This window comes from Neofelis nebulosa, chromosome 1 (assembly GCF_028018385.1).
Source record: "Neofelis nebulosa isolate mNeoNeb1 chromosome 1, mNeoNeb1.pri, whole genome shotgun sequence".
NCBI classification, from domain to species: domain Eukaryota; kingdom Metazoa; phylum Chordata; class Mammalia; order Carnivora; family Felidae; genus Neofelis; species Neofelis nebulosa.
In genome coordinates, this window is record NC_080782.1 from 121601157 (window position 1) to 121628947 (window position 27791).

At 43.1% G+C, this 27791-nt stretch overlaps 1 protein-coding gene across 5 annotated transcripts in view; it reads right to left on the reverse strand.

Moving 5' to 3' along the window:
- Window positions 1–27791, reverse strand: part of ARHGAP26 (Rho GTPase activating protein 26) — a 425071-nt gene that overhangs the window by 286380 nt on the left and 110900 nt on the right. For all 5 annotated transcript variants that reach the window (XM_058733064.1, XM_058733057.1, XM_058733045.1 and 2 more), the window contains exons 5-9: window positions 24133–24234; window positions 16013–16123; window positions 8347–8451; window positions 6500–6629; window positions 2508–2608 (exon numbers count right to left, since the gene is read on the reverse strand). In XM_058733064.1, the coding sequence (XP_058589047.1) occupies window positions 2508–2608; window positions 6500–6629; window positions 8347–8451; window positions 16013–16123; window positions 24133–24234 (549 nt within the window). The remainder of the gene's footprint in view (window positions 1–2507; window positions 2609–6499; window positions 6630–8346; window positions 8452–16012; window positions 16124–24132; window positions 24235–27791) is intronic.

Consider the following 27791-nt stretch of genomic DNA (forward strand, 5'->3'; position numbering starts at 1 on the left):
GGAGGAAAGGACAAAGGCCGGAGCACAGCAGAGAGCTCCACAGCAGTGACTGTAGGGCATGTGAGGATCAGAGCCAGCTGCAAGAGTGTTTCTCTGCCACAGGAGCCTCACGTCACGGGGTGTGACTCTGCATCCTCTCCCAGTTAAAGTGAGTGGGCTTGGTGGGGGCTTCTGTGACTGCTTCAACCAACAGAGCAAAAGGAAGGCTATATGACTTCTGAGGCTACATGAGGTCTCCGCTTTCGTGCTGGAATATTCCCTCTTGACACCTTGAGCTGCCCTGAGGCCACCAAGCTGTGAGGAAACCCAAACTACCTCCCACGGAGAGACCAGATGGACAGGCCCTGAGACTATCCAGAGCAGGAGGGAAACAGAGAAGGGGAGGAAGAAGGAGATCAGAAGAAAGGAAGAGAGCCATGGCCGACCAGCCTTGAGCAGCTTCAAACCCTCACTGTTCCAGCCCCAATCATCTGATTAAAACCACCTGAGAAACCCTGAGCCCAATTCCTGACCCACAGAATCTGTGAGAAATACTAAAATGACTCATGTAGTTTTAAGAGTTGCTAAATTTTTTGGTCATCTGTTCCACAGCAACAGATAATCGCAACACTCACACCCACCAACTGGCAGCTCTCTTTGTATCAGGTAAGAGCGATATCCATCAGCTTCACAGGACAAAACCATCCAAGAATTTCTAGCCTCCAAACACATTTGACATACTTACTACTGTATGCATATGAAACACAAGAATCTTTCTTAGTTGCAGTTCCTAATAGAACTTAAAGCTAAAAATAATCGTCTTGCTTTAATTCCCGTCTAGGGTACCATTCCTCCTGGAACTATTATGTAAAAAATTAAGAAAATTACCGCAAAGCAATGTTAAGAGAAAGGAACAAAGTTCGAGCTATCACAATCTCCAATTTCAAGATATACTACAAAGCTGCAGTAATCAAAACAGTATGGTACAGGCACAAAAAGAGACATTACGGATCAATGGAACAAGATTTACAGAGGCCAGAAATAAACCCACACCTATATGATCAAGTAATCTACAACAAAGGAGGCAAGAATATACAATGGGGAAAGCACAGTCTCTTCAACAAATGGTGCTGGGAGAACTGGACAGCTACATGCAAAAGAAACGGGACCACTTTCTTACACCATACACAAAAAGAAACTCAAAATGAATTAAAGACCTAAATGTTGAACAGGAAACCATGAAATTTCTAGAAGAAAACATAGGCAGTAATTTCTTCATCATTTGCCACAGAAACATTTTTCTATGTCTCCTCAAGCAGGAGTAACAGAAGGAAAATTAAACTATTGGGACTATAACACAATAAAAAGCCTTTGCACAGCAAAGAAAACCACCAACAAAATGATAAAGCAACCTACTGAATGGGGGAAAGTATCTGCAAATCATGTAACTGATAGGGGGGTTAATATCCAAAATATTTGAAGAACTTCTGTAACTCAACACAAAATAAACAATCTTACTGAAAAATGGGCAGAAGACCCAAACAGATACTCTTTCCAAACAAGACACACAAATGGGTAGCAGGCACATGTAAAGATGCTCAACTTCGCTAATCATCAGGGAAATACAAATCAAAACCACAATTACATATCACCTCACACCTCTCAGAATGACTAAGGTAAAAAAAAGACAAGAAATTACAATGGTTGGTGAGAATGTGGAGAAAAAGGAACCCCTGTGCACTGCTGGTGGGAATGCAAATTACTATAGGCACTGAGGAAAACAGTATGGACATTCCTTACAAAACTAAAAGTAGAGTTACCATATGATCTAGCAATTCCACTACTGGGTATTTACCCAAAGAAAACAAATACCGATACAAAATACAAAAAGATATATGCACCTACTTTCTGCAGTATTATTTACAATAACCAAAATATGGAAGCAACCAATTGATAGACACATGGCTACAGAAGATGTGAGAGATAGATAGGTAGGCAGACAGACAGACAGACAGACAGATAGATAGACAGAGAGAGACAGGAATATTACTCAGCCATGAAAAAGAATGAGATCTTCCCACTGGCCACAACATGGATAGATCTAGAGGCTATAATGCTAAGTGAAGTAAGTCAGACAGAGTAAGACAAATACCATAGGATTTCATTGCCATGTGCCATTTAAGAGACAAATGAACCAACAAAGAAAATTAAAAAAAGATGGACAAAAAAGCAGACTCTTAAATATGAAGAAATGGTGGTTACCAGAGGGGAGGGGAGTGGGGGCATGGGTGGAATAAAGGGGGTTAAGAGTACAGTTATTGTGATGAGCACTGAGTAATATATAGAACTGTTGAATCATTACATTACGTACCCAAAACTAATTTAACACTATATATTATACTTCAATTAGAAATTTTTTTAAAAAAGAAAATTACAGTGCAGTATCGAAGATGTTACTTAACACTAGCATTATAATCAACCTATGTTAGCCAAGCAAATCAAGCATGAAATTAAAAAAATGAACTTACCCCCTTTCCTCCTGACTTTTGGTCAAATGGTACCATGGTGATTTGTTTGGAATCCCGTTGATAGGTACAGTAGTGCTTCACCCAAGAAGTTCCAAAGTGCCCTGCAAGGTAACATTTCCCATGAAGCATCTCCATGTGTCCAGTGCATACTGGAAACACACACAACCCATAACCCACAATGCTCATCTCCCCTTCAACTGTTTGTAGGGGCAATATACTGGAAGAGGAAGAAATCTGATCCTACAGGCTGGAACTGGAAATGACCCAGGGCTTTCCCCAGGGGCCAAGGAAGACCATTTCCCACTAAATGCTGCATCCAAGGAGTCTTAAAATATAAGGGAAGGAGAGGTTCCCTGGGGAAATTAATTCACTTTCCCATCATTAATCTCCACTTGACATTTCCTTTCTCTTGACAGGATTAAGATGACTGAGGAAAGAACAGAAGAGCTCCTCAGAGTGCCTGTCACTGTCCCCATCTGCTGTGACGACTTCATGCTTCCCACAGCTGCTCTGCGAGTCTCTGCAAAGACATACATGGATTCTGACCTACTGCCAAACCCCTCATTTGTACTTTAGCAGAACTCAAGCAGACAGGCCAACTCTGACACAGAGATGTAAATGGAAGGGACTATAAATACCCCAAAGTAATGTGAGAGGTCTGTCCCTCAATACTGTCCCTCAGGAAAGGCAGACATGCCTCACAGTCAAATCCTGACAGTCCTCGATTTTCCCTGGTGATCAGCCAATTGCTTTATTTTGAATTAAAAATATTATTAGAGGAAGAAGGCATAATTAGCATTATTAGCCTCCAAGGTCCTCAGTCAACACTAGCCTTACAGGCTCCTGGAGATCACAGAGCAGAAATGGTTGTTTTTCGTTTAAAAGAATAACATGAGATTTAACAAAGATTTAGTAATTAGTTTTTAGGGTATCAGTGCCCATTTCAAGTGTGAAATGTCAATTAGTAAACCAAAAAATAAAAAGCAATATAGTAAGTGCCTACATTGAAGCATCAAAGACAAAAATACCAACCATTGTCATTTATTTTTGTGGCTTAGAGAAAAAATTCCAGTGATAGCACAACACAAAGATTCCAAAAGCGCTCTATCTTAGAAACACTTTGAGCATCCAAGCAAGTAAGGCCAGTAACGGATTTAGCCTACTGAATAGACGAGAAATCCTTAAGTCCATACTGACAATAGAAAGATGGCTAGGGGCACCTGGGTGGCTCAGGAGGTTGAGCATCCAACTCTTGATTTCAGTTCAGGTCATGATTTCACACTCATAGGATTAAGCCCCATGTCAGGCTCCACACTGACACTGTGAAGTCTGCTTAGGATTCTCTCTCTCTTTCTCTCTGCCCCTCCTACACTCACATGCTATAAGTAAATAAACAAACATTTAAAAAAAATTTTTTTAAAAGGGGCACCTGGGTGTCTCAGTCACTTAAGTGTCTGACTTCGGCTCAGGTCATGATCTCGCAGCTCCCGAGTTCAAGCCCGCGTCAGGCTCTGTGCTGACAGTTCAGAGCCTGGAGGCTGTTTCAGATTCTGTGCCTCCTTCTCTCTCTGCCCCTCCCCCACTCGTGCTCTGTCTCTGTCTCTCTCAAAAATAAACAAACATTAAAAAAAAACAACTTAACATTTTTTTTTTAAAAAATGGACAGATGGATGGGAAAGGAGAGGAGAGAATGAGACAGGGAGGGAGTCACTTGCTTAAAGTACACTAAATCGCAACTAATAAATGTGGAGAAAGTGCCAGAGCTGAGAAATCACCACTTTGCAACCAACATATTAACAATCATGTAGGCAAGAATTGCCGACAGATGCTAAGTCTATAGAGGGCAAAGTTTGATGAGGAGAAGGGTCTCCCATAGACTGTTAATTAGCTATGAGGGAAAAATAGTGACTGCATAGTGGATAAACCAAATAATACCTTGACTGAGTGACCAAAAACATCACCACTGAGGGGCAGATGGCCATCCTGTGCCCCTGGATGTGGGACCCAGAGAAGAAAACTATTTGACAAGGGACACCTAACCTGAATCTAATTATCGGGAAACAGACAAACCCACAGCGAAGAAAATTCTAGAAAAGAACTGCCCTATATTCTTCAAAAATGTCAATGTCATGAAAGACAAAGAAAAGCTGAGGCACTTGTTACAGAATAAAGGAGTCTAAAATGGTCACAAGTAAGTGCAGTACAAAATCGTATCTACACAGAAGGAAAAGAAAATGCTTTATAAGGGCTAATGTCAGGGACAACTGACAAAATTGGAATATGAACTATCATTTGCATTAAATATCTTATCACTGTTAACTGCTGGACATGGTAACTATACTGTGGCTACATAAAATAAAATCATTATTTTTAAAAAGCGTACACTAAAGTAAAGGAGCATGAGCTATGCAACCTGTTCTCAAAAGGCTCAGAAAAAATGGAAATGTGTGTCTCTGACTGTGACACGTGTACACATACCCACCAAGAAAAACAAAGAGAGAACTGTGGGAAAAAGGTAAAAATCCATGCATATGGATAAAGGGCATATGGGGTTTCTTTATACTCGTCTTGTAATTTTTCTCTAAGTTTCAAATTTCTAAGTGGTAAGTTACCAAAATTTGCAAATGAAAACAGCCGTATCCCATTGGTATGCTCTGGACTAATGTGTTAGAGATTTAAAATCTAGCTCTAATGAAGACATTCATGTTTCAAAAAGCATGTGAGGTGTTTGAATAAAATTGGGTAACAAATGTGAGTGCACCAAATTCATATATATAGGGGAACAGTATTAATAAATTGAGTATTACAAGTGGACACATATTCAAGATGACCTTAAACTTTTTGGGATGGATCTCCTCATTGGGCAAAAAAGCTATCACCTTACATTGAGGCCTACACAAAACACCACTACAGTACCCTCCACCTGTTAAAACCTCAACAAGCTCATCCCTGTAATAAAACCCTCATGACGGCCAACGCCTCCAACCTCAACCCCCACGACTGCCCCCACTATGGCCAGGCAACAATTTGAAGCCCAAGCAAATTTTTGAGGAATCACTGACTAAAATAATCAATGAAATCAAGTGTTCTGTTCCATCAGGAAGCTTCTAGGAGTAAAGACAGTTGCTTCGCACTCAGACAACAGAAGGGCAGTAAAGAGCACAAAACCAGCAAATCTCTGAAAGGAGTAACATGCTCCACCGAAAAGTAGGGCAGACTAGGTAACTATCCATTGAAGAAAAAAAAAATTACCTTCTCTTATCCCTACCACTTTGTAAGCTAAGTCTGAAAGTGCTACCCTCAAAGCATAGCCCTGTCAAAAAAGCCTCTCCCCAGGCCTAGTGCAGGAGTTTGTGAGTCATCACAGAAAAGTCTGGATTAGCAGCACCTGGCATTTCTTTCCTTGACATCTCATCGGCAGGACAATGGATTTATCTTCCTACCTCTTGGAGTAAGCTTGTGTTTCTACTTTTCATAAAATTTCAGTGTTGAGATGACAGCAGTTGAAGAGAGGAAGGAGAGGACCTAAGTCATGACTATGTGGTCCTTGCTGAAACCAATCTTGAAGTAAACAAAATCACTCCATATTAAATCCACTCAAAGATATGACACCTGATAGAAAATAAGGTCTAGCATACAAGGCCGTTCCAAAGCCTCTATGCCAAACGTGTGACGATAAACCCATGCTAAGTGTGCAGACACCTCAAGCTTGACACTACGGCGAAAAAAAAAAAACCATCACAGGGCCTCACTGAATTCCAGGTCCCCAAGGGAATTCCCAGTGATAAAGAACAAAGAACACAGCATTTGGAGGTGGACAAGACCTTATGAACATCTCTGCCTTAAAAAGCCCAGCTATAAGCTACCTTCATTCACCCAAATCTGTAATTACAGAACCAATGCTCTAGGCCAGGCACTACTAGGTACACCCTCCACATCCTGGCTAAATGGCGTGAGTGTAACCCAAGCTATGGTTCATCACTGGCACTCACGTTTCTCCTGAACATACAGGTACCCTTCCATGGTGTAGGGACTGATGGTCTTGTGCTCAAGAGGATTCTCCTTCATCTTTTTCATCAGTGATTCCACTTCTGACCTGGTACCTTCGAAGCGGTTTCTTGTCTAGGATGAAAGGAATTTTATTCACATCAAAGAAATGAAACCTTATTCCCAACCGTAACAACTCAAAACATCAACCTAGAGAACCCTCAGATCGAAAACCAGGTAACAGTCAGCCGCCTAGGAGTTAGGCAAATGCTTTCGAGAAATACCCATTGACCTTAAAGTCCTATACCAGAATGACTCTCAAATGCTCAAAACCATCAAAATCACCTGGAAAATATGGAGAAAATGCAAATGTCCAGGCCTCACCCCTAAAGATTAATTTAGTACCTCTGGACCCAGAAATGTGCATTTTAAATAAGCATCCCAGGGGTGCCTGGGTGGCTCAGCTGGTTAAGCGTCCGACTTTGGCTCAGGTCAAGATCTCACGGTTTGTGAGTTTGAGCCCCGCATCAGCATCTGTGCTGACAGCTCAGAGCCTGTAGTCTGCTTCAGGCTCTGTGTCTCCCTCTCTCTGCTCCTCCTCCACTCACATTGTCTCTCTATTTCAAAAATAAATAAAAAGTTTAAAAAATTAAAAAAAAACAAATAAGCATCCCAAGGGATTCTGATTCAAGTGGCTCACAGGAAATGGTCTTCGCAGTCCCCTTCAAGACAGAAGAACTTACTTCTCCAGCTATAGGGAATACTACTTGCTAATGGTTCATAGATGGTCCCCTCCTGAAAAGGGAGCTGCTTCACTCAAGGTAATCTGCACCCCAGCACTAGTCAAGGCTAGGGGCAAAGGGGGAAGGGGTCCCAAGCCCAGCACCCTTTCTTTTTTTCCCCACACTCTGAAGGTCCATGCCAGCGCCAGGGTGCCCCAGGGCACTGACTGAGGCCTCACAGCTCAATTTCTCCTGGAGGGGTCTGCTGCCCTCTCTCTCCCAGGTGATTCTGCTAACCCTGCTCCCCTATAAACCTGCCGCAGGTAAACCTCCACTTCAGAGTCTACCTTCGGAGGAGGAAGGTGGCCTAAGGGGAAGCCATGCTTTGTGAAACCTTGTCTGTGACTCTGCAACTTCCTGTTTTCCAAAACAACAAAGAGAACCATAGGGCAAAAGGCTCCAGGCTTCTAAACCCATGCAATACAACCCGCAAGGACACACTTGGGTTTCTTTGCTACACAGGATCATCTAGAGACAAAGACAACATACAGACTAACACAGCCAGTCATACAGCAAAGAAGGGGCTTGAGCCTGCTCACTGCTAACCAAAGGGCCCTTAGCAGGATTTGGAGCATCAAAAGGTCCTGCTGGTTAAAATCTGGGGAAGGAGACTGGGAGTCAACAGCTCTGACTTGGATTTCCTGTCAGCCTTACTGAAAGCTGAACAAGAGTACATCCTTTGAGCTGGAGGCCAGCATGTATGCCCCACCCCCATCTCCTGAACACACTCCAAGGTTCTTGTGGCCAGGCAGCTAGATGCACAGAAGGGAGGCTGGGCCTTCCACTGCCAAAGGAAATCCTGATCCTGGTGCTACAGATTTAAAACAAAAATAGCAGGACTTCCGAGAACATAAATAGTGCTTAGAAATAACGGAAAAAAGGATGATGCTCTAACGTGGGGCCACGAAGCACCCGAGAAAAGCCTGCCCCCAGCTGCCCTATGAACCCAAGCAAGACCCATGCTCCTCATGCATTCTAATCCACGTAAGTGATCTCTATGCAACCAGATCCATACTTTGTTCTTTCCTTTCCTGAACCAGGGAAAGGAAGCCTGCCCCTTGGCCACTCACGTTCTGTATGCTAATGGTCAACTGCGTCTTGAAGTCACCGAAGTCCTTGGCCAGTTCATAACCATGGTGATAGAAAGTGAAGAGTCCTTGCAAGAACGCCAGTAGCTGTAAGGCAGGAAGGAGGGCAGAGGTCACATCAGCACGCTAAAGAGAGATTATGTAGCTTTATCGGAATTCCCAACCTTGGTTTGAAAGCCTCGAATAAAGTAATAAAAATGCCTATCATTTAATGAGTGCTAGCTACTTGCATGCCTGACACTGTAATGTCTTATGCCTGCCCTCACTAAATGCTCATAAAGACCTAGAAGTTGAGTACTATTGTTGTCTCCATTTTAATATTGAGAAAGCAAGTTCAGAAACATTAAATAACTCACTCCAAAATCTTAAGTAACAACCAGGATTTGAAACCAGATTCACCTGGCACCAACATCCAAGCTCATACTCTGAGCCTCAGCACTTTCTAAGAAAATCACTTCTTAAGCAACTGAAGACCAGTCTCCAAGTGCAACTCAGTCTCCTTCAAATACATCTGTAGTATCAGGGTACCATGCAGGAAAGTACGGTTATACTGACAGCCAACAAAGAGGGAAGACAAGCAAGCTGTATGTCCCAAGCCTGCAGTGTAACAGGCAAAGTTTAAAAAAAAAAAAAAAATCACCCAGAGCAGGCTTCAGCTCAAGTGTGCTTCTGTGCTTTCCTTTAAGCAGGTAAACACTATGGATGCCGTAATTAAAATATTCCCATGTTTCCACATTTTCAGTTATGATGGCTCCCCTAAATTCTCCTTTAAATCCCCCTAAGCTAAAACATAGTAAGTCCATTCCTCCATTTCCTCCCAGAACCTACACACAAACCTACTGTTGTTAGGTTTCCCTTGCCCCTTCCCAAACTCTACACATCCTGCCTCAGTACCAAACCTCAATCGGAAGAAAGGACTGTAATAAAAGTCTAAATGAGGTTTAAAAGAACCACAACTTTACTTTGTTACAAGCTCAGTCATACTGCATTTGGGGACCATCCCTGTGGTCCGAGTGGTCCACTCTGATTTCACTGACCTGCCTCCAATACATGTTACATAAAGATACAGCTGCTTTAAACAGATGTTGGCAAGGATGTGAGAATGCAGGGAAAGAGGAACCCTCTTGCACTGTTTGTGGGAATGCAAAGTGGTGCAGCCACTCTGGAAAACGGTATTGAAGTTCCTCAAAAAATTACAAATAGAACTACCCTACAACCCAGCAATTGCACTACTAGGAATTTATCCAGAGGACACAAAAATGCTGATTCGGAGGAGCACATGCACCCCAATGTTTATAGCAACATTATCAACAATAGCCAAATTATGGAAATGCCCACTGACCTATGAATGGATCAAGAAGATGTGGTGTGTGTGTGTGTGTGTGTGTGTGTGTGTGTGTGTGTGTGTAGATAGATAGCTAGATAGATAGGAATACTACTCAACAATGAAAAAGAATGAAATCTTGCCATTTGCAACAACATGAATGGAACTAGAGGGTATTATGCTAAATGAGATAAGTCAGTCAGAGAAAGACACATATCATATGATTTCAATCATATGTGGAATTTAAGAAACAAAACAGATGAACATAGGGGAAGAAAATGAAAAATAAGATAAAAACAGAGAGGGAGACAAACCATAAGAGACTCTTAAACACAGAAGAAACTGAGGATTGCTGGAGGGGTGTTGGGTGGGGGATGGGCTAAACAAGCAAAGGACATTAAGGAGGGGAACTTGTTGGGATGAGCACTGGGTAGTGTAGGTAAGTGATGAATCACTAAATTCTATTCCTGAAATCATTATTATACTATATGTTAACTTAGATTTAAATAAATATAAGAAAGATAAAGCTGCTTTGCTTTACATTGTTTAATTTTCCAGTCCCTAAACTAACATACCTTTAGTAATTAAACATAATCTCATTTTTTTTTTCACCTACCTCTACTCCTCTACTCTTCTGAGAGGCAGCGCTAATAATGTTCGCAAAGAAAATTCAGCCCATGGTAAGCACTAAGGTATGTGCTACTCTCCCTTAGTTCAAAGGAAAGAACAATCTTTAGACTAAGCCACATGACCAGCCCACTTTATCAAAGAGCTCTGTACTGTGAAGTAAGGCAAAATCCAGCTTTTAATAATAAGAAATCCTGACTTCCCACCCCTATTATCCCCAGAGCAACTATCCCCTTAGATCCTCATGGGAGGTTGAGAAGCAGGCCCAGCTGGGTCCTCTGTTTCAAAAACTATCTAGTGACACCATATATAGATCACTAACATAAATCAATTAAAGGGTGGTACACAACATAGAATCACCAAAGACTAATAATGAATTCTTTTCTTCAAAGATGATAGAAGCTTTTGAACTCGCTCTATATAAAATACATTTTGGGGAGGAAAGCTCATGATTTTCCTCCTGGAAGGCTCCAGTAATAGAGAAGAAGGAGCTCTTAAGCCAAACCTAGTGTCAGTGTTCACAATGAAAACTGTTTTTTCTGATCTCTTCCTTCCCCCACTCCCCCACCCCACCCGTCATTGAATGCTCCGCCCATCAATTTTCCAAGGCACTGAACCATCCTCTCCTGGAGAGTAATGCAGAAGATAAGCAGCTAATTCTAAAGTCATTCCTCCTATTAACTCTGATTTATCTTCCACTTAAAGTCAACAGGGCCTCTCACACCAAATGTAATTAAACACACTCCAGAAGCTCACGAACACACCACCTGGACATGCACACAAGTGCTCCAAAGGCAGAAAGTTACTAGTATTTATTTTGGTTCTCACTTCCTTTGGTGTCATGCTTCATTGTCCATTCGTCGATGGGAAATGATTCCATAGATATTGTTAACTTTGGCCCACTTCCCTCCTCCCCTGGCAACGTATCTCTTCCCCACCCCATCCCCACCTTCTGACATCCCCTCCCCACACAATGCATGAACCTTTGAATCTATCACCCAGTGGGAAACGAAAGACCACTTCCCAGTGGGTGGGAGAGACCCACAGAAAGACCCCAAAGATGGGATCATCTGTCTGCCTCAAAGGAATTCTTGTACTCAAACCCACAGGAGACAAGCTCGTTGGAGCCCCACCTTGGCTGGCAGAGAAGCAGCACATCCACACAGACTCTCCCCTGAACAGTCAGCAATGTAAAATCACAGCATGACAAAGGAAATACCAAAGAAAGACCTTTTCCACCTCCCTCTGCCTCCTTCCCCCGTCCTTGTTTTCCTCAGAAAGTAAGAAAAATCTATTTCTATTTCCTACCAGACAACATAAGCTATATGTATTTTTTAAGTAAGTAAAAATGTAACTGCTTCATTTAGTGACAGCTGCATCATTCCGGACTATCTGCTAAATTTAGATGGTTTCCATTCATACAACAAAGCTATTGTTATAGGCTGAATTGTGTTCCCCTACCCCAACAAAAAAACAAAATTATGTTAAAATCCTAACCCCAGTAGCTCAGAATGTGATTTTATTTGGAACTAGTCTTTATGAAGGTAATCAAGTTAATGTTAGCCAGTAGGCCCTGATATAAAATGAATGGTGCCCTCATAGAAAGGGGATACAGTATTCGGACAGAGAAACACACAGAGAGAAGACACCTTTAGAGCACCTTTACAGCAAGGAATGCCAAATACTGCCAGCAAACTACCAGAAGCTAGAAGAAAGGAAAAATCATTTTCCTACAGGTTTCAGAGGGAGCATGGCCCTGCTGACACCTTGATCTTAGACTTCCAGCCTCTACAACTATGAGAACTCAGCACAGGCATGCTGACAGGATGCCTGTTCAGCAAAACAGATATACTCAGACTGATGTGTTACGAGATGCACTGTAGTGTCAGTGTCCAGATCCGACTGGGGAAGGGGGAAGCCCAAGAAAGAATCCAACAAATCAAAGGGAAAATGAAGACCTGCACTGGGGCAGAAGACCAAGGGCAGGAAGGTACAGCACCAAAAAGTATTTACAAGATACATCTCAGAAGATGCAGTGCCTGATGAACGCAGGGAATGAGCTCTCCTCAGCACTAGATTACTTTCCATTATGAAAACTCAGGGAATGTGGCTTCATCCTCAAGAAGGGAGTAGGTCATTATCTGCAACCCAAAATCTTCAGAACATTTAGTACTTCAATAAGAAAATACAGGCTTCTAGGGCACACACAAGAAAATATGGTTTAGATCCCAGAAGTCTGAATTTTCTTCTTTGGAATACTCAAATCTTGCTTCTTTTTCTGAAGGTCAATAACATCCTAGTACTTGAAGTTACTTTGTAAGAAACAAATGAACATAGTCAATATGCACAGAGGTCCCTTGAAAGGCTGGAAACCAACTACAACCCTGACTACAACCAACGCAAAATATGAATATCCACACCAGGTGCCCCAGCAATTTAGTTCAATAAATTTCCTGCTGGTTTCCTTTCCACCTGTAAGCAATCAAATAAATACTGTTTCGTACAGACTAACAACCAGACCATTCCAGTTCTGCCAGGTAGCAAATGTCACCTTGGGGAATAAATGTGTTTCCATTTCCCCATCTGAAAACAGATATAAAGCAGCAATTACCTACCTTCAGAGATAGTATAAGGGTTGGACGGCCGTATGGGGGTGAAGTGATTCTTAGCGTACGACACAGTTTGACCTAATCCTCAATTGTTATTTCATGGTCTTCTGTACAATCTCAGCCAGGGGTTCAAACTTAAATGTGTGACACGATCGCCATAGAGGGTTTGGTGAAATAGGGATTACTGGGCCCCACCCCCAATTTTGGGGTCTCGGCTAGAGCCTGAGAGTCTGCATTTCGAAGACTTTGACAACCACTGATCTAATCGGCGGTGTTTTGATCAATCTCTCCCACTATCCATAGCTCCCGAAGCAGTGACCAGCCCATAAACTGGTGTGTCGAGAAACGAGAACTTCTGTAAAAGGAGTGAACATGCGAACTCTACATTCAGCCTCTCAACCACTCATTTAATTTCACTTTGGGCAAGTTCCTATCACTTTCTCTTCATTCTAATAAGGGGCCAGAAATCGTCTCTTATTAGCTCTCCAGGTGCCTCAGTGCACGGCCTACGAAACATCTGCAAACCGCCAAGGTTTTCCACTCTTTACATCCCTCGGGCACTTCCCCATATCCTCCCTCCTGTCCAACCTGCTACTGCACTGCTTGCTACCTTGGCGACCTCTCTACTACCTCCACCTTGCTTCCCAAATGAGGCTCTGAACGCCTCAGACACAGCAGCGGGGTCTTCAGCCATTTCCCTGGTATTCACGAGGTAAACACTTTCAGATTCACCGAGACTTTTTAGATTAAAACAGGCAGGCCCCGTTAGTATTGGCACTTGTTGCATGTGCTCATCTGAGGACACCCTGGGTGACTGAAGCTTAGATATTCCTCTATCTTAGAATAAAAAAGTAATTGCTACCTGGGTGCCATTTAGGTTAGCTCCATTCTAAGCATCATACATGAGGAAACTGATTCCTCTTAACATCTTTATAGGGTAGGTGGTATTATTTTACTCCTTTTGCAGATGAGGAAACTAAGGCTCAGAGAACTAAGTAACCCAAGAACACACAGCTAGAATGGCTGGCCTGAGATTTCAGTTTAAGCAGTCTGGCTCTGGAGCCCTTACCAGTGATGTTTTACTGCCTCTCAAACACTCAAGATATGGATATACTACAAATGGGAGTCAGGAACTAGAAGGATTGTTCCTTGCAGGTTTCTTTAAAAAAAAAAAAAAAAGAGGAAGAAGAAAAGGAAAAGGAAGAGGTGGAGGAGGAAGAGGAAAGCCCACCTAGATCAGCAGTCATCAGGCCAAGTCCAGCCTTAGCTGGGATGAAACCCACACATTCATGAGAAATCAATGTCTACTGCTCCAAGAGGTTCTGTGTTGTTACCCAGCAAAAGCTTACAGACACAGTATCTGATTCACGAGGAACACCTACTGGGAGATACAAGGGGACAACAAGAACAACAAAAACACCTCAAAGAAGTAAGATAGGCCAATTAAAACCCAAGACATCAAAACCAAGCAATTGTAGAATACTATCATTGTGCACCTAAGATTATTACAATCACTGTTGTTTTCCTCTAGAAATTCTGGTAAAATCAATTAAAAACACCCAACGCTAATTCTGTGACAGCATTTGAATGCCTGCCCACACCACAGGAAATAGGCTTCAGTAAACCTTTCGCTGAAAAGCTGGCTTTAACACCTCTGTGTCCTAAGCAAGGAAATCAATAAGCTCATTTTCTCTGTAGGATGGCCTCCCCCACGACACAAACTGCAAAAACAAGGGGATTTTGACAGGAGACCGTGATAGAGACCACTACTAGACAGGAAGCTGGCTCTCAAGTTTCCAACATTCACATAAGAAGACTGAGGTAATTAAGGATATTAAAGAATTTGCCAGGGGTGCCTGGGTGGCTCAGTCACTTGAGCGTCTGATTTTGCTCAGATCATGATCTCACAGTTCGGGAGTTTGAGTTTCACATCAGGCTCACTGCTGTCAGCCTATCAGTGCAGAGCCCACTTTGGATCCTCTGTCCCCCTCTTTCTGCCCTTTCCCCACTTGTGCTCTTGCAAAAATAATTATTTTTTAAAAAGAAGAATTTGCCAGATGAGGTGGCTGAGAAGGAAAGCTCAAAATCCTAGTTCCAATACAGTAAAAAAAAAAAAAAAAAAAAAAATCTAAGTATCAGATTCCAAAGCCACCAGAGTCTGATAAAACTATTAGCAAGTTCACATCCCTAAAAAGCATCCCAGAATTTTATGAATTAGAAATGGAGCACAGAACACTCTTTACTAAAACAAGTGGTTATTTTCTCTCCGTTTCTTATAGTTTTATTGTTTGCTTAAGAAAATCACTTTCTGAAATCTAGGTAGGTAAGAGTCTTACTTCTACAGAGACTCCAGGCTTGGGTCTAAATCAGAGGCTGCATTTTTAGTGAAAAATGCAAGGTCTGCACGAGTTTGAAATCGAGGCCCACGTGCTCTCTCGGTGTTTCCATGACATTTTCGTACTGTGCATTCTGAGTGCAACACAAGGGCAGGGCAGCACTACCACTGCACAAAGCCACACCCATGCTAAGGTGGTCTCAACTAAAGCCAGACTGGTTTGCACACTACAACCTTTCTCTCCCTGCTACTCGGTTATAACCAACTACAGTGAGAAATCACTTTATATAGTACCTTTTAATGCACGGAAGGAGCGTGGAGGGGCTTTGAACTCCGCAGACAAAAAGAGGAATGTATCATGTACATTCCCCTTTTTCCTTGGGCAACTACTACGTTTGCATTATTTGAAGGAGAAAGGAAGGGGGTGGGAGGGTGGAAAGTTAAGGTGTAATCACTACTGTTGGGCAAGATGAACAGTCCTCCCCCTGCCCTACTTCCACCTAGAAACCAATTAGCACAACACAGCAGGGCCAGAGGAAGCACTATCACTTCTGCTCAGGTTGCCCAAGAATGGCCACAGGGGACAGTCCAAGGTAGACAGACTGACAAAGCACTGTGACTTAGCAGAAGGCACAGTACCAGGGCTGATCAACCTCTTCATCAGCAACTTAGAGCATTTTGTAATCTAGGCAGTGGAATGAGGGCTGGAGGTCAAAGTGCGGGTATACCATTAAACCCTGAGCATCTACTTACCGGCTCCACGAACTCAAACATCTTTCTCTCTTGGACTTCCTGCACCTTGAAGACATACTCCAGGGATACTTCATAGAAATGCTGCCGGACCAAGTCCACTTGGCTGTCTGCCTGCAAACAAGACAGAATTTAAGAGGAAAGTCAAGTCACTACCCAAGGAGAGCATTCAGCAAGCAGGCCACAAAATTCCTTGGAGATGGTTTTTATACACAATTCAGACAGCATGAAACAGACCTAAGACTAGTGACAATGTCCTAGGCACCATGTCCTTAGGTATACATATATTACGTGACATTATTCGCTCCTCATTCACTATAGTGACTTAATCCTCATCCAATTCCTAAAAAGAAGATATTCTCATTACCTCTAAGTGACAGGAGGAAAATGATGTCTGCTAACATTAAGGAACCTGAAGCAGCCAGTACAGGGCAGAGTTGGGATTTTTGTGCTTGTGGATCTGCCTCCAAGACCCTTGATCATCTTTAAACTAGGAGGCTGTACCGTCTCCCCACACCCAGGGGCAGACCTGGGTTCTAAAGAAGACAGATTTTTAAGGAGAAAAAAAGAAAACCTGCAGGGTTCTCCCCATCCCATTAGGAATGAACAAAACCAGCTGTTAGAGGGCAGGGGCCTTTAGGAAAGGACATTTCCACATGAGTTTCACCTATTTTCTTGTTAGTCAAGGGACAAACTGTCAGTTTACTTTAGCAGAGTAATTACACTATTCCATCTAAGCCTCCTTTCTCTGTCCATGCAGAGGGGGTGCTGCATAGGCCCACACATGCGTACAATCAAACCACTGATGCAGGATATAGACAGCAGGGGAGAAAATGAGCCTGGGTAGAATAACAAGATGCTATTAAGTACCTCAACTATCACTGTGAAGTTCATAACATTTCCACACTATTGCTATGCCACCTCACTGTTACAGTGAATGCACATTTCAATGACAAAAAATATTAGTATTTTTTAAAATTTTATCCACTTATTTTTTAGAGACAGTATGCACGAGCAGGGGGAGGGCAGACAGAAGGGGAGACAGAATCCCAAGCAGGCTATGCACTGTGAGCACAGAGCCCAACTGGGGCTCAAACTCACAAACTGTGAGATCGTGCCCCTGAGCCGAAATCAAGAGCTGGACACTTAACCAACTGAGCCACCCAGACGCCCCTTAAGATTTTTTAATAAAAATGAATATCCTGGTAGTGGGAAACAAACATCCGCCTTCTTTAGAAGTGACGGGGTGAGAAACCATTCTATAACATACTTCACAGAGACAGACAAAGCCCCCAAAGAAATACCTCTTCCAGTGTGCCTTTGTCAAGATCCCTGCAGAGGAAACTGGGGACATATTTCCCATTACACCAAATATGACACTGCTATCTTTCTATCTAAAGAACGTGGCAAATCATTCATTCATTCAACCATCATGCACAAAAAGAAATTTCCTTCATGGAACTCACAACATAGGGAAGCAAAGAGATTCTAAATAATTATGTCCATAAACAGAAAATTACAAACCCTGGTAAAGCACAAACAGCCCATTCAACTCTCCTGTGAGCAACTTCCTCCTAGGTAAACATATTAACACATAGAAGCTAATTGGCTAAGTGCTGGGTGGGGAGGCAACCAAACACACACACACACACACACACACACACACACACACACACACACACAGAGCAAAGGGCTAAACTTGGGGGTATTTTCTAAGCCTCTAAGCAGGGGAAGCTGGTATCTGCGGACTGAGAGATCTTTATTTGGAGGCCCAGTTTCAGAAAGTGCTGTACCCTCCTTCCCCAGGTGTGGCTCTTCAGACCACTGGGCTGATCCCTTCCACCTGGGCTCCTGCCAGCTAAGCCCCATATGCTCCTGCAGCCTCTAATTTCCTCATAGTGCAAATCCAACACACTTACACCAGGGATGCATCCACTTCCCCTGACCACCCACACACCTCAAACATCCTCCTTGCTCAGGCTTGCCAACTGACACTCCAACTCAAGAAAGGGTCATTCTGGAAATTTGCAACGTGGCTCCTGCCTTTAGGCAGCAATGGAGGAAACTCCTAGGAGACAGACAGCAGAGCCCGGCATCAGTCAGGGAGCTAACAGCCCAAACATCTGGGTTGGACTCGCAGTTCTATCATTTTCTAGCTGGAGAGGCCTGCTCAAGTCACTTATCCTCTCGGGGGCTCTTTTCCACACCTGGAGGTAGTATCCGCCCTTGCGAGAAAATGAGCTAAAGGATGTGAACAATTTGAAAGCCAAAAAGGGCTGTGTGCACATCTGCTGTTACTACCACCAAGCCCTTCAGACAGATGGCCTTCAGCTCCTCCCCCCCTAAGTCAACCATGGGTCTCGGGGTGACTAAACTCCTTTCCTAACTAGTCTCCCTGCTTTCTTTCTCTCCCCAACCCCAATCCAGCCTGCACCCAGCAGACAGAAGAGCTTTCTTAAAACTGGAATCAGAAGGGGGTGCCTGGGTGGCTCTGTCGGTTAAGTGCCTGACTTCGGCTCAGGTCATGATCTCACGGTTCGTGGGTTCGAGCCCCGCATCGGGCTCTGTGCTGACAGCTCCGAGCCTGGAGCCTGTTTCAGATTCTGTGCCTCCCTCTCTCTCTGCCCCCACTCATGCTCGGTCTCTGTCTCCCTCTGTCTCAAACATGGTTTGCAAGACCCTGTGTGACCTGCCTCCCATCTCCCTGCCTCCCCAATGCACCCTCCCTGTACTCCAGCCTCCCAGACTGACTCCCTGTCCCCTAACACTCCAAATACTTTGCAATTGGTGTTCCTTCTGCTTGCAAACCTCTTCTCCTAAATATTTAGTTTTTTAAAACTTTACGGCACCATAAGAAACTTTTACATTATGACCCCAAAAAAATGCCTTATAATTTTCTTCTGTTCTAGCTTCCTCTATTCTATTTCATGACCCAGTAATTCAGATTTTTATGACACAAAATTCTTAAAAAATACTTTATTTGAGAGAGAGACAGAGGGAGAGGGAACGGGAGCAAGCGCAGAGGAAGGGCAGAGAGAGAGACAAAGAAAGATTACCAAGCAGACTCTGCACTGATAGTGCGAAGCCTGAGGCCAGGCTCGATTCCACAAACCTTGATGCCATGACCTGAGTTGAAATCCAGAGTTTGACCCTTAACCAAATAGGGTCCCGAGGTACCCCTAAAATATGTTATTTTTAAATAATTTCTACACCCAGTGTGGGCCTCAAACTCACAACCTTGAGCTCAAGAGTTGTATGCGCCACTGACTGAGCCGGCCAGGCACCCCAATACATGCACAATTTCAAGAACAGTGTCCTAGCTTTTCTCTTAGTGGTCCTTCTTATCCTTCTAGTTTCAATTCATTTGTTAACCTCTTTAGAAAAGGTTTTAGTGATCATGTTAATGTATATAAGGTAAAAAGCGCTGGGGTAACCTACCCCCCCCCTTTATTTCCTTATCACTATGTAAAATTATTTTCAATGCTTTTCTCTGCCTGTGGCTCACCTACTGCAATAGAATGTCAATGAGAGCAAAGACTTTGTCTAATTTTTCCACTTTTCTATCCCAGCTTCCAGAACATTGCCTGGCCCATAGTAAGCATTTAAGAGATGCTTAAGGAATGAATAAATTGATCTCTACGTGGCCATCAGTGATCCAGTTCTCAGAAGAAATCCAATTAGAATGGTAGGTTTCTCAGGGCGCCTGGGTGGCTCAGTCGGCTGGTTGTCCGTCTTCAGCTCAGGTCAGGATCTCACAATCCGTGATTTTAAGCTCCGCGTCGGGCTGTGTGCTGACAGCTCAGAGCCTGGAGCTTGCTTCAGATTCTGTGTCTTCCTCTCTCTCTGCCCCTCCCCCTCTCACACTTTCTCTCAATCTCAAAAATAAACATTTAAAAAAATTTTTTTTAATTAAAAAAGAATGGTAGGTTTCTTTTGCCAATGCCTTTGCTCACCTGAGCCATAGAGCTCTTCACATCATTAGACCCCCTCCCCGCCCCACCCTACAATGGACTGGTAGGCCAGGAGTCCAGCCCACCTGGCAACCACTCAAGACGGTTTCCCTGCTTGTTACTTGAGAAACGGTTCATCTACCAGCTTGTCTGAGATGCACCAACCACTCTAAGGTTCTTGGAAAACAAACACTGTCCTAGGCTCTAAGTTCATGAAAGCCGATCATTCATTTACTCTCCACAATACACTCAACACCTGAATGGACTCACAGAAGTATGCAATGAATATTTGTTAAGTGCATATTGTCTTTAAAGCTTCTTAGCCCTTGGAGAAGAAAAGTTAATTTACAAAAGAATCACCCACTAGATGGCAGTGTCATTCCACATCACTGCACTATAATTTTATTCACCAAATGTAGGGATTGGCTAGAATTTCAAAGTATTCAGTTCAGAGCTCTGCAATTAGGTAAGAACTCTGGATATTTAAAGAAAGTACATTTCATTAAACGTGCAGTAGGTGTCTGGTAATATTTCCAAATTGATTTTTTAATAAATGTGAGAAAATCATCACTTAATAGCTGGAGAACCTTGAACAAATCCCTTGACCTCTGCAAGGAACCCAGTTCCTTCAAAAGTATTTCCAGTAGGTTCAATCAGAAGATTACCAAGGTCCCTCCTTCAGGTGGTGAATCCTATCTCAACTGGCATTGAATAACAATGGCTGCTTAGCTGCCCAGCAACATCCCTCCCTCCCAAGGTAAAGAGGCAATTAGGAGAGTACAGTGAGTTAAAAGAGCTCCAGGGTCAGGGGCCAGGGTTCACAACGTCACTGACTAGCTATTGGCAGGCTACTGAACGGCGAGGGAATAAATCTGTCCCTCACAGAGTGGTTATAAGGCTTTGAGAAGATTCCAAGTGCCTAACACAGTACCTAAATAAGCATCAGTAAATATTTGCTGGCCTTATTGTTGTGGTCAGTGAAAAGTATTGTATCGTTTTTGTTGTTATAAGATTTTTATCAATTTAATTCAGCTCAGGCACAACTAAAAAGCAATGCTCAAGAATACCCGGACCTTAAAGAAAGACTTACAGCCCACTCCTTGCCCTCAAATTACTTAGAAAGCGTTAACGAGGTCAAGGACAAGCACACAAAGAACCACAAAAGAGTGTAATGTAGAAATGCCCACTAATACCTGTAACTGACAATGTCAGGGCAATAGAGTAAAAGTTGGGTGTCCCTGCCAACATTCATATGGTGAAACCTAAGCTCCAATGTGACAGCACATGGAGGTGGGGCCTTTGGGAGGTGACCAGGTCATAAGGATGGAGTCCTCATGAATGGAATGAGTGCCCTTATAAAAGAGACCCCAGAGAGCTCCCTTGGTCCTTTCACCACATGACACCACATCAACAAGAGTCATCTATAAGCTCTCAACAGATGCTAAATCTGCCAGTGATACAATACTGGCCTTCCTAACCTCCAGAACTGTGAGAATTAAATTTGTCTCTATAAGCTGTCTCACCTATGGTATTCTCTTTTACTAGCCTGAACACACCAAGGCAGTGACGAAGAGTACCATTCAATTCGGGAACAGGAAATGGGGAGGAACGAGCCAGTCATAGGGATAATACTTTATATTTGTTTAGCAGCCATAACACACATCCCCATACATGAAATAGAGAGAACACATACTTTGTGTTTTACCAAAAAATGGAACTAAAAGATCAGAGAGGTGAGTACTTGCCCCAGGTCACACAGTGAAAACACCCAACAGCAGGCCTTGAAGTAAGGTATCACTTTCCCAGACAGTGCTCTGGGCTGACACTGTACTATCTTGGGGGGAGAGGATATTGGCATGGCTTTAGAAGAGTATGTTACAGTCATCCCAGACCAAGGAAGCAGCATCCAGGCATGGAGAGAATAGACCAGAAAAGCATCCTCACACTGCGGAATGCCATGCCTACAGACTAACTGTGCTATGGGCCCGTCAACACCAACAGGTGGTAGAACAATCACACAGTTGTTCAACTCTCAATGACCCTGACTCACCTAACTCCTTAGGAACTGCAGAGCTGGCCACATCTGGTCATTGCAAGCTGCAGCCAAAAGGACTTTCCTTAAAGGTAGTTTCCAAACCCTAAATGCTAAATGACTCTAAGAAGGGTAACTCACTAAACAGTGAGGGCATCAGGACAGATCCTAATTTATCATGGATAATTGCATATTCTTGGGTATCTTCCAGTGCCCATACCCCACACACAGCTGGGATCCCATCCAAGGAATTAAGTACTTTAGATACGATCCAGTGAAAATAGGTTCTGTTTAGCCTTCTCCAGCACATCTGACAAGATTCACCTGAGGAGCTAGGCTACCTTCAAGAATCACCTCCCCATGTGTTTGCTCCTTTTTCCCTAGTCAGGTAGGAAATCTTCCAGGACAGGTTAGTGTTTTCTACTTTTCACACCAAGTACTCAGTTGCTATTAGCTGGCTGACCGGCCAAGAACTGATCTGCAAAGCCCATTACAAACACTTGTTGCTGACAGTGTTGTTGACTCCTCTTCATCATTTACACAATTGGTTTAAACTTGCATTTCAAAGCAAAGGGCTCTGAGAGCAAGACATTCCTAACTGAGGATGTGCAACAAATTGGGTTGGGAGGGGTTCAGACTCCACCATCTCCTATGTTATCTTCATTTTTCATCCTTTAAACATATGATCTTCATATTAACTTTCATGTGACAGAAGCACTGCATGGTATTTGCTCAAAAACAAAGTAAACTGAAGAATGAAGGCTAGCTTGACAAGTGTCCATCGAATGATGAATGGATAAAGATGTGGTATACACACACACACACACACACACACACACACACAATGGAGCATTACTTGGGCATTAGAAAAGATACCTTGCTATTTTCAATAATGCAGATGGAGCTACATACAGAGTGTAATGCTAAGTGAAATAAATCAGAGAAAGACAAATACCATATGATTCTACTCATGGTATTTAAGAAACAAAATAAATGAGCAAAGGGAAAAAGAGAAGCCAAAAACAGACTCTTAACTACAGAGAACAAGCAGATGGTTACATGGTGGGAGGTAGGTGGGGGGATGGGTGAAATAGACAATGGGGGTTAAGGAGTGCACTTGCTGTGATAACCACTGGGTGATGTATCAAAGCACTGAATCACTATATTGCGCACCTGAAACTAATACCACACTGTATGTGAATTAACTGGGATTTATATTTAAAACTTAAAAAAAAAAAAAAAAAAGAATGAGGGGCTAACTTGGAAGTCACAACCTCTCTTTACCACATACCTGAGAAAGGTGAAGTAAATTGTTAAGAGTTAAATAAAATGACATCCATGTAGTCAACTTTGGAGTTCCACTATAACCTGCTCGGTCTTCCAGAAACCACTCCCTTACCATGCAAGTCTCCATGAACTAAATGAGAATTATGACAGATCCATGGTTGCAAAGTTAACTTATCTTTCCAAGTGAATTACTCTTCATGCCAATCCAGAAAGTCCTAGGGCAGGCCAGATAATTTATCTCTTGTGAAACAAAGTTACCAAAGCGTAAAACATATGAATGACAATAAAATCCTGCTTAAAGAAAAAGAGACAGAGAGAGAGAGACCGAGAGAGAGGGAAACAAAGACACAAAGAAAGAGAAGGAAGACTGCTGTGAAGTACCAATGGAAATATTTTTTTAAAAAATAGTAACAATAATATTGGAGGAAGAAAAAAGTGTTTCAGATGCTGACTTTTCAAATCAGTGATACAAGGCAGGAAGTCAAAAAGTAAAGCAATAGGGTACAGAACCAAGGTAAAGGGTGAGACAAACAGGAAAACACAAAATTTCAGTTTGAAAGGAAGAAGTACATTTCAGTGCTCACGGCTGCCCCACAAGGAGGTGAGTGACGTTGACCAGCAGTATGTGCTCCCGCCCACCTGGTAGGTTGGACAGCCACAAAAGGAGTGTTGTGGATGTGAAGATACAAAGGGAATCCAGGCATTAGGCATCTGATGAGGGATCGGGGTCAAGCTCCTGGTTTCTGAGGCCACTTCAAACCCTAGGATTTTCTGGCAAGGAGGAACGGGCACATATTCTACAGCAACACATAGAAATTAAACACCTTGTTCAGGATATTAGTGAAGTTTCTTACCTCCTGAAGCTGAGATTCTTTCTTCTTAGAAGACAAATTCAAGTGTTTTTCTAAGACGCCACAATACTTTTCTGTCTCCTTGTCATACTTCTTTTTGGCTTCCTGGCAAAAAGAAGACAGGAGGGAAAGAGTAAAACGTTGCAGGAATAAAAGCAACCTTGTCAAGACCTGCCGGCTCAATTCCATAGGTCACCATTCCTTCAGACCCACAACAGCCAACTACCCATCTCTTCCTTCTCTTCAAATAATGCATATTAAGTCAAGCCAACCCTCCATCAACACACAGACCGACGGGTATGAATGTCTATCACAGAAGACAATGCCAGAGACAAGGTAAATACCAGTATTTAATAGTGGCAAAGCCAGGACTCCACTTTCTAAGAACCTCAACTGTGAAAGAGAAATGTCTAATTTCTAATTCAAAGGATGTTCAAGGCCAAATAAAGGAGCAAAGTTACCTATGAAGCTAATCCCAAAGCAATAAGACCTACTTAAAGCTTAAATCGGACCAATCTAGGGTAAGGGCAGATTCAGCTTTAACAGCAGTCAAAAAGTACTTAATATATAGACCTAAATATTCCTGGGCACAATACTGAACACATGTGGGTCTCTGAACTGAAGAGTAATTCAAATGAAAACAAAGACAACAAATGTGTTCACAGCAGCATCAGTTATAAAAACAAACAAAAAAGCAAAAGCACATCACTGCCCAGATACAGGGTTTCAGATAATTAAAGGGTGGGACATCCAATAAATGGAACTAGGAAGGCTAGGTGGTCATATGGCAAGCTGCTCATAATGTAAGGGAAAGTATTAGTATCATGATATGAACTTTGTAGAAACCGGCAACTTTGACCTGGGGCTCCCATTTCACTTAATGCTTGCAGATCCACTCCAGCAACCTGTCAGAAAGCCCCACAAGGAGAACCCTGTGCTGGGCTAGCCCAGCTGGCCAGAGGTGAGAAAAGGCCAGGGAACATGAGTCACCAGCATTCTGTGACTTTTTGGCAATTCAAGCTGCCGCATTCCATGCTCAAGAAGACAGCCAGAGCTAAAGAGAAAGGGAAGCAGTTTCTGTCCTGAAAAAAACAGCAACAGGACAGCCAGGGAGTAACTCTACAAAGATTTAGATAACACTCTTAAGATGGAAGAGTGGTATTCATGACTGACTCAGGTAGGAGGCGGTGCTCACCTCCCAGGGAACCCACCGTCAGTGGCTAAATGGAGAAAAGACAGAGTTAGAATCCTGTAAGTTATTCCCAACTTCTCATGGACTGACTCTAAACAAATCACTGCCTCCCTCCAAAACTGGGTTCCCTCATCTATAAACTGATGGGGGCTCAGGTTCAGGTTTCCTCTTTCAATTCAGAGGCTAACAAAATAGGAATAAAAACAGCCACCTCCTCATTGACCTATTAGGATAAAATGAGATTAACCATAGACAGTGCTTAGCAGAGGGCGCAGCACACAGAAAGTGCACAATAAAATTCAGTAAAGATGATGATGGCGGCAGTGATCACAGTAGCCATGGTGGTAATGGCTCATCATCTCATCAGACTCATCATCTGAACATACCTCTTCCTTATCAAGAACACCACTTGCTTCCCATGCCCCGCTGTCCCGTGAAGGTAAGCCTTCATGGCACCTACCGCAATTAGGAATTACGTTTATTTATTAGCTTTTTGTTTCATGTCGTTCTCTCTAGTCACACCATGAGCACAGTACGTCTACACTTGCTCTCCATCATCCTGGGACCAGGCACAGAGTAAGTGCTCATGTATTTTTTTTTTTTTGTAATTAATGAACTGTGTGTACTGAATCTAACAGCTAACATCAAAGGACTATACGACAGGCACTGTTCTGAGCACTTACCTGCATTCGCTTGTCTTCCTCCTAAGAACTCTCGGAGGTAACTATTATCACTGTCTCCATTCTACAGATCGGGAAATGGGTATGAAGAGGTTCAGCTACTCCCCAAGTTGACATGCCAATGGCATCAGTGAGGTTAGGGCCCACTCTCACCATTGCTCTCTAACTTGTTTTACTTTCACTGCAGTGCCCGGCGCTCCAAATGCACCTCGGCTGTCAGAAAAACAAACTCCCCCAAACTCAGAATTCTAAACACAGGGTCAAGGTTATGCCAAGCTCAGGGTCATGACCTGCTGCAGGCCAGCTACCTCTGCAGCAGAATGCCCAGGAGTCCTCCTCCCTGGCAGCCTTCACATCCAACACTAAATTCCGCTTCTTGGAAAGTACCAACAGGTTGTTACAGCAACCGAAGCAGCACCAGAATGGGGAGAAAGGGTAATTTTAGCCCCACAGAGGCAGAGTTCAGAAACTTCCACTTGGCCGCTCAGGAGCCCTGGCTGGCTCTTAGGTATTCTTCAGTCTGCTCCCAAAACTGCCTGGTAAAGAGTTTGTTTCTTTGCTTTCTCTTAAAGGTACACAATCCTAGGATATAAATGTATGTGTATGAGAAAAAGAAATGACCAAAGGAGAGGGAGGGGAAATCATCCCCAAAGGCATTACACCGTTTAACAAGAAGGAGAGATTAGAGTACGTGAGAGGCAACATGTTTTGATGAGCTATGATTTTATTTGAATTCTTTTATTCTCCTATTTCTCACGATCTACAGCCCCACCTCTACCGCACTTCTGGAAAAGTACCTGCTGCTATCATTAAGATCACTGGTATTACCCAAGAGTAGTCCACTCAGAATCCTGCTCCTCCTCTATGCCAACTCTGGGCTTTCAGGAACCCCGAAGGCAGGGCTGAGGGCAGAGGCCAGAGTGAGAAGGCTGAAAAGATTCTTGGAAAGAGAACTCGATAAATCGGTCTGTCTGCTCTGCTGCTGTCTCAAAGCTCTTCAGAACGTCCAGAACCACCGCCATCTATTATCATGAACAGGAAGCACAGGTCCCAAGGCCACTAAAGTGAAGGTCCCTGGGCCTACACACATGAGAACCCCGGGAGGGACACGCATGGCAAACTCAAAATCTTAGTGGAATTAGACTCCCTTTGAATTATATATTCCGTAATCTCTGATACAAAACCCATGAGCTCTAATCTTCATAAATGTAAAGCATAAAACTAGTAGAAAGTGACTTAGAACTGGAAGAAAAATCTTTGCTATGATCTGTCCTTCAAACTACAGTCAACCATCCCTCTGAAGAACCCTGACTGAACGGCACATTTTCTTTGCAGACCCTCATCATATTTGTTTTCAGAAGCAGATGTGCTTAGGTGGGGAGGTGGGGTGAGGAGACAGATCCCACTTTGTTGTATTTCAGTCATCTTTCTCCCACGTACAGGCACCTACTTCTCAAGGCCATTTCACGACTGAGTCAAATCTAAGCATGCTAGTAGGTGAGTGATGTTGCCCAAAGCTCCCTGCAGGTGGCGCCAGCTGAAGGATTCACAGTTGCAGAAAAACAGGAAGAAAATGTCAAAAATCTTTTTGCTTTCATTGATTCCAGTGAAAACACTTTCCCTGCAGGTGGCCTCTAACACTCTACTGAAGGTCAAACTAGCTAGGATTTCCTGGTGATTTCTCACAGGGCAGGGGAACCCTGGAGAATCTACCTTTTAAAAATGAACAAGGGGTGCCTGGGTGGCTCAGTCGGTTGAACATCCGACTTTATGCTCAGGTCATGATCTCA